General features: G+C 42.3%; 1 protein-coding gene across 1 annotated transcript in view; it reads right to left on the bottom strand.

The window, feature by feature from the left end:
• Nucleotides 1-7,500, bottom strand: part of LOC135106414 (sucrase-isomaltase, intestinal-like) — a 21,829-nt gene that overhangs the window by 4,423 nt on the left and 9,906 nt on the right. The window contains exons 4-13 of the mRNA XM_064015412.1: nucleotides 7,377-7,500; nucleotides 6,451-6,622; nucleotides 6,168-6,267; nucleotides 5,938-6,062; nucleotides 2,427-2,552; nucleotides 1,902-2,033; nucleotides 1,032-1,262; nucleotides 521-711; nucleotides 302-409; nucleotides 36-172 (exon numbers count right to left, since the gene is read on the bottom strand). The exon at nucleotides 7,377-7,500 is cut by the window's right edge and continues 28 nt beyond it. Coding sequence (XP_063871482.1) covers nucleotides 36-172; nucleotides 302-409; nucleotides 521-711; nucleotides 1,032-1,262; nucleotides 1,902-2,033; nucleotides 2,427-2,552; nucleotides 5,938-6,062; nucleotides 6,168-6,267; nucleotides 6,451-6,622; nucleotides 7,377-7,500 — 1,446 coding nt within the window. The remainder of the gene's footprint in view (nucleotides 1-35; nucleotides 173-301; nucleotides 410-520; nucleotides 712-1,031; nucleotides 1,263-1,901; nucleotides 2,034-2,426; nucleotides 2,553-5,937; nucleotides 6,063-6,167; nucleotides 6,268-6,450; nucleotides 6,623-7,376) is intronic.

Genomic DNA, 7,500 nt, shown 5'->3' with positions numbered 1-7,500 from the left:
AGAGAGAACAGGTCTTCTTGATTAGCAGTACTAACCCACGATGGACATTTTCATGTGAGTCCAGTCGGCGGTGTTGTCACCGAGCCAATGGATGGCGTACTGGCCAGATCCAGGGAAGGTGGACCGGGACAGCACGACGGGCCGCGTGCCGGGGAACAGCTCCAGCAACGCCCTGGAACGCGTGGATGAGGAAACACAAAGTAAGAAGAAATATTGCATCGAATGCTCTTCATATCGTTTGTATTGTATTTACGACTCTAAGGCGGTGAGAAGAGCGGTGTAATCACTTGATTTCCCTTACTTGTGCGTGGCCACTGTTTCGGACCAGCCATAGAGGGAGTGCACGTCGTAGTGGAGGAAGGTGGATGTTCCGTCTGTCTGGTTTCCCGTCATGCAGATGGTGTGGTCACTGTGGGCCGTCAGAAATAGCTTATTGTTATTGATCCTCCGTTTTTCTTTTCTTTTTTCAAAAGTGTCCATTTCTCAATTCAAAGAAAAAACTAATTTTGTCCACACTTACGTGATCCTCTTGCTCTGGTTGTCTCCGACACGGACCATCTTGGTGGGGTAGGGTGGGTTGTTCCACTTGTCATCTGGGCACTTAAGGCTCCAGGGTTCCTTGTCCGGCGGCCAGTTAAAGGGCTTGTCTAGATTTGTGCCGAAATTGGCGGGCTCGTTCATATCGATCCAGAGGGAGTCGAATTTGATTACCTAGACACAGACGTAGAGGTGTGGGTTAGGGTCAGGAGGTGAATGAAGGCCAAGATGAGAAATTCACTGACCCTGAGTTTCGCCTGGTGGTGTGAAATTGCAGGTAAAGGCTTAGAGGATCAGAGGATAAATACATTTGGCAACCCACAATACAATAAAAATATAAATAAACAAATTAATGAATAGAACGACGTTAAAATGAGCAAGGAAATCTTGTAAATCGTATAAGCTTCTGAATATTATTCCTTTTTTTTTTTCATGCATTCTCTAGGACTATACATAGGTGAATGCACTCACAACAAATAAAGATGTTGACTCACTTCGTGAAACAGCTTGATCTCGTTGCTCCACCATTCCTGCGTCTCGGGCTTCAAGAAGTCTGGAAAAACTGTTTTGGTGTCCGGCCAGACGTAGCCTACCATATAGTCATCGGCGGCTGGCTCCTGGTCCTCCGGCACCAGACTTAGGCTCGACCATTTGATGAAGGCGTCGGCTTCCTTCCCGCGGATCGACGGCTGGTAATCATCGAAGTCGATGACAACAGCGGGGTCCTTTGCGTGGCGGAGAAAGTAAGTGCAAATTACTATTGCTACTACAAGCGGCATTTTTATTTATTTTGGAGAGAGACTCCTATAAACATCATCATCATCATCATCATCATCATCACCATCATCATCATGAATAACAACTACAATAATCAGCAGTTTAAGTTAAAAGTGGGAAGAGGGAAGGATGCAATGTAAGGTGGAAGATATAGGGAAGGGACATAGGGAAGGGAGAAAAGAACATTAGTTGGCAGGTATGTAAGAGGGAGAGGAGGGAGGAAGGCTGGTTAAGATTATATGTATATATATATATATATATATATATATATATATATATATATATATATATATATATATATATATATATATATATATATATATATATATATATATATATATATATATATAAACTGGTGGGGCAGGACTGCGGGCACATACCAGAGGGGCCACCTATTACCTTTACACCCCAAATATTGATATTTTGCTCTAAGGCTTAGGAAATTCAATATCAGGGGCGTTAGGTGGTTTATTACTATACAATACTCGTCTTTAATGGATTGTCATTCATAATAAAAAAAAAAACAAGAGAAAGGAGAATAAGTGCAAAGTACAGAAGAGAGGTGGACATCAACAGGCTGTACTCACCAGAATAATAGTAAGCTTGACGTTGTCGTTGTGGAGTTCCTCCACCAAGGCAGGCAGATCTCCCCAGTGGGTCGGATCGTACGTAAAGTCCCTCTGACGCTCCATGTAGTCGATATCAAGCGTCTGGACGTCCTGATGACACATGTACAGTACACAAAAGATCATTTAACGAGAATTCATGTGCGTATCTTCGTGAGTAGACGTAGTACAGAGGATGAAAAAAAAAATATGGAAGAGTGAATGAAGTTCTTTCCGTAAATGAAGGGAGGATGATGAAGAATATGTAAAAGATCTGCTTTATAGACTAAAAAGAAAAAGAGTCACGAACCACTTGAACTAATAATCAGTCTTCTCATCTTCCAAACCTTCTCTGATTTCAATCGTTACATCTCCCTAAATCATTCCTTTCACATCACATTCAAAATAGAAACAAACAATTAAATCAACGACTTCTACTCAAAATATAATCGAGGTGAACGAACGAAAGTGTAGGGAAATTGAGGGTCACACTTCATTTTTTTTCACCTGGGGAATGTTCATAGCCTTCATCCTCTCTCTTGCAGCTCGTACACCCTCAGTGGAGTTGTATCCCCAGCGGGAGAGATGGAAGCCCAAAGCCCAGTACGGAGGAAAGGCAGGATTGCCCACCATCTGGAATACCGTGACACAAAATATGATTATGTAAGTTCAAGGGGCATAAGATAAAATTTTGAAGGAGAGTGAAAGATTGAAGGAGGATAGAATAACTGTTATCAGAATCAAAAGATGATGAGGAATAGTAAGCAGTATAGACCTGAATCGATGGAAGACGTGAGGTATAGAAGAACTGAAGGGAAAATAAGAAACAGTGAATGAGTGAAATGAAGATTTTTAATTCAACTCAGGAAATGCCTCCAAACCGGATCTGCACCTCACCACCTCATAATTTACTCATAACTTACACTTAGCGCGATCACATACTAAGTATTTCTTCCTTGGTAAGAGAGGGAGAAGAGAGTTCAGCATTATATTTTAAATTTATAAATTAATTATTGTTATTATTATTTTTTTTACGTAGGAGAGGCACGGGCCAAGGACAACAAAGTTCTTAAAAAAAAAAAAAAGCCCACTGAGGTGCTGATCCCCAAAAGTGGTCATAAGCGGTCGGGTAAAAATTAAAGGATAAGTGTCTTGAAACCTCCCTTTTGAAAAAAAGTTCGTCATAGGAAGGAAGCAATATAGAAGTAGGTAGGTAGTTCCAGAGTTTACCAGAGAAAGGGATGAATGATTGGGAATACTGGTTAACTCTGGCATTAGAGAAGTGGACAGAATAGGGATGAGAGAAAGAAGAAAGTCTTGTGCAGCGAGGCCACAGGAGGATGGAGGGCATGCAGTTAGCAACATCAGAAGAGCAGTTAGCATGAAAATAGTGGTAGAAGATACCAAGAAATGCAACATGACGGCGATGAGAGAGAGGCTAAAGACCATCAGTTAAGGAGAGGAGCTAATAAGACGAAAAAACTTTTAATTCCACCCTGTCTAAAAGAGCGGTATGAGTGGAACCCCTCCCCCCCCCCACATTCATGTGAAACATATTCCATGCATGGACGAAAAAAGCCCCTGTACAGAGTTAGCAATTAGGGGGACGGGGAGGGGAGGATGAGGCGAAGTGATAAAAACTGGCAGAGACAACTCAGAACACCTGACTTCATAGAAGCTGTTTTTGCTAGAGATGAGATGTGAAGTTTCCAGTTAAGATTATAAGTAAAAGAGAGACCGAGGATGCTCAGTGTAGAAAAGAAGGACAATTGAGTGTCATTGAAGGAGAGGGGAAACTTATCTGGAAAGTTCTGTTGAGTTGATAGGTGGAGGAATTGAGTTTTTCAGGCATTGGCAATACTAAGTTTGGTCTGCCCTAAACAGAAATTTTAGAAATCAGAAGTCAAGCGTTCTGTGGCCTAACTGCGTGAATTGTTTACTTCCTGAAAGGTTGGACGTCTACGAAAAGACGTGGAAAAGACGCCTACGAAAAGACGTACATGGTGGTATCATCAGCGTAGGATAGGACAAGAAGTTTGGTTTAGAAGATCATTGATAAATAATAAAAAGAGAGTGGGTGACAGGACAGAACCCTGAGAAACACCATTGTTAATAGATTTAGGAGAACGGTGACCGACTATCACAGCAGCAACAGAACGGTCAGAAAGGAAATTTGAGTTGAAGTTACAGAGAGAAGGATAAAAGCCATAAGAGAATGGTTTGGAAATCAATCCTTTGTGCCACTCTACTAAAAGCTTTTGACATGTCTAAGGCAACAGCAAAAGTTGCACTAAAATCCCTAAAAGAGAACGACTATGATTCAGAAAAGAAAGCCAAAAAATCACTAGTAGAGCGGCCTCGATGGAACCCGTACTGGCAATCAAATAGAAAGTTGTGAAGTGATAGATGTCTGAGAATCTTCCTGTTGAGGATAAATTAAAAACTTTAGAGAGGCAGGAAATTAAAGCGATAGGACGGTAGTTTGAGGGTTTGGAATGCTCACCCTTTTTTAGGAACAGGCTGAAGGTTTGCAAACATCCAGCAAGAAGGAAAAGAAAATGTTGATAGAATTGGAAGAGTTTGAATAGGCAAGGTGCAAACATGGAGGCACAGTTTTGGAGAGCAATAGAAGGAACCCCATCTGATTCATAAGCCTTCCGAGGGTTAAGTGCATCGATGTCATGGAAAACATCACTGCAAAGAATCTTAATGTTTTATCATGAAGTAGTCGGAAGTGGAGAAGAGGGAGGAACAAGCCCTGAATCATCCAAGGTTTTAGCAAAGGTTTGAGCGAAGAATTCAGCTTTAGAAATAGATGAGATGGCAGTGGTGCCATCAGGTTGAAATGAAGGAGGGAAAAATGAAAAAGCAAAGATATTTGAGATATTTTTGGCTAGGTGCCAGAAATCATGAAGGAAGTTAGGTCTTTAAAGATTTTGACACTTTCTATAAATGAAGGAGTTTTCGGCTAGTTGGAGAACTGACTTGGCATAATTCCAGGCAGAAATATAAAGTGCATGAGATTCGGGTGATGGAAGGCTTAGGTACCTTTTGTGGGCCAGCTCTCTATCATGTACAGCACGGGAACAGGATGTGTTAATACACATACAAGTAAGGTATTGCACCAGTTGTTCTAGGTCATCGAGGATAGCAAAATTAAAAGCTAGTTCATCAGGATGGTCAGTGAAGGGAGAGGAAAGCCAAAGCTGATGGTCAACATTGAAACCTCCAAAAATGGAGATCTCCGTGAAAGTGAAGCGCCAGGATGTGCTCCACTTTGGAAGTTAAAGATTTTTTTTTTTTTTTTTTATAGTTGTAGGAGTTAGGTGAGAGGTATACAGCATAGATAGATATAGTTTGAGAGAGAATCTGTAGTCGCAACCAGATGATGGAAAATTAGGAGGATTCAAGAGTCTGGGCATGAAAGCAAGTTGTGCACATAAATGCAACATTCAGCTTTGGATTGAAAATGAGGATAGAGAAAGTAGGAGGGAATAGAATAAGGGCGACTCTCAGTTGCCTCAGGCACCTGTGTTTCGGTAAGGAAAAAAAGATGAGGTTTAGTAGAGGAAAGTGAAAATTAGATTAAAGGCTGCGAATGTTTCAGAAGTTAATGAAGAAAAAGCTGAGGGTGGGTGTCAAGACAATTAGGGTCGATACCAGAAGAACAGTCCGACCTGGGGACATCTGTGGTCTTCTTCCCAGACAGGGACTCAGAGGCTGGTGTAAGTCGCCGTATTTAATTTAGAATTTTGGGTGAAGGGTGTGCGTGTAATTAGGTGCATGTAGTTTTGTGTGAAGGAAGAGGTTGTCTTTAGAGGGCAGGCTGTGACTACCCCCATGTGTTGTGAAACACAAAAGAAAACGTTCACTGAGGTCACAGCTGAGCTGTGACCTCAGTGAGTTCACAGCACCTCCTGATCCCGTGTTTGAGACTTCGCTGGGAGTAATTATCGTTTCGGCAGGTGTTTACTGCCTCCTCCTTGCAGAGGAGAAAGAGTAAGGCGCCACGACTCACGTTGACATACTGCACGTTAACCTCCTCAGGCGTGGGTCCCAGGAAGAAGTGGAAGTCTAGAATGCCACCAATAGTGCGAAGGGTGAGAGTAGGCGTGCCATCGTCCAGGAGGAAGGTGGAGTACTCTGTGGTGTTGGAGGAAGAGGAGGAGGGATATGGTAAGTGCAGGAGACTTAAAAAATGAAAATTAACTTAGAAGTGTCTCAGTAACAGAGAACTCTCGTCCATACCCATAGCGTTGGAGTTGTAGAGCAGGACGGAGTGGGAGTTGCCTTGGTCATCCTCCATCACCATGTAGTAAGGGTGGTGGCCGTACTCGTTCATCGCATCCTGAAGGGAAGAGAGAGGAAAAAAGTTCTTCCATAAATATTAGTTCCATGATCTCCACATAGTTCATATATTCCCCTTTTTCTCTTCTTGTCTTTTCTTTCTCCCCTTTCCTCCTCCTCCTCCTCCTCCTCCTCCACCTTCTCAATATCACGAAAACCATCACCACCACCACCAGTATCTTACCGTGCCCACTGGCTGGTCCCTGGCGAAAATGGGGAAGGTGGATCGGGGTTCGAACTGGTGTTTGTATGAGAGATGAGTGTTCTCTCCAAAGCCGTACAAGTAGGAGGACGCCAGCCAAGTGTGTATCTGGATAAACTGGTCCTCGAAGGTGAGGGGTCCTGCCGTGCGGAACCTGTGAAAAGTATGATGATAATGAGAGAGAGAGAGAGAGAGAGAGAGAGAGAGAGAGAGAGAGAGAGAGAGAGAGAGAGGAGAGAGAGAGAGAGAGAGAGAGATAACTAAGAAATACAGAAAAAAAAGGATTTCGCATGATCTTTAGTAGCGAGTGAAAATTTAGTAAATATTCATTACAAATTTTGTTCTTAATTTTGATACTGGCATATTAGTCAACGTTAACATTAATTATTTGAACCCTGTATTTCTGCTTCTTTTTATGATTCTTTTGAGGATATATCATGAAACTTCTCAAATCAACGTGATTTTCTATTTTATACTTTTGAAGGGGCAAACTTCTCTTTTTTAACTGGGCCAGTCTCGTATTACTGAAAAAAAAAAAAAATCTCGTAAATTTCAATCACAATATTTTTCATGCGTCCTTAAGTCCTCTTGTAACAGCAGCAGCAGCAGCAGCAGCAGCAGCAGCAGCAGCAGCAGCAGCAGCAGCAACAACAACAACAACAACAACAACAACAACAACAACAACAACAACAGCAACAACAACAACAACAACAACAACAACAACAACAACAACAACAACAACACCGCAGCCAACAACAACAACAACAACAACAACTACTACTACTACTACTACTGCTACTACTACTACTACTACTACTACTACTACTACTACTACTACTACTACTACTACTATTACTGCTGCTGCTACTGCTGCTGCTGCTGCTGCTGCTGCATCTGCTGCTACGTACAGTGTGTTTCCAGTAGAGCTTCTGGTCACGTTGAATCTGAAGTGATCACCCAAGGCAGGGACACCCACCGAGTATTTTGGTTCAGAGCCAGGGGATTCCGGCAGGTTGAGGGGCACTGGCACCT

This window comes from Scylla paramamosain, chromosome 13, assembly GCF_035594125.1.
Source record: "Scylla paramamosain isolate STU-SP2022 chromosome 13, ASM3559412v1, whole genome shotgun sequence".
Lineage (NCBI taxonomy): Eukaryota > Metazoa > Arthropoda > Malacostraca > Decapoda > Portunidae > Scylla > Scylla paramamosain.
This window is presented reverse-complemented; position numbering and strand designations above follow the sequence as displayed.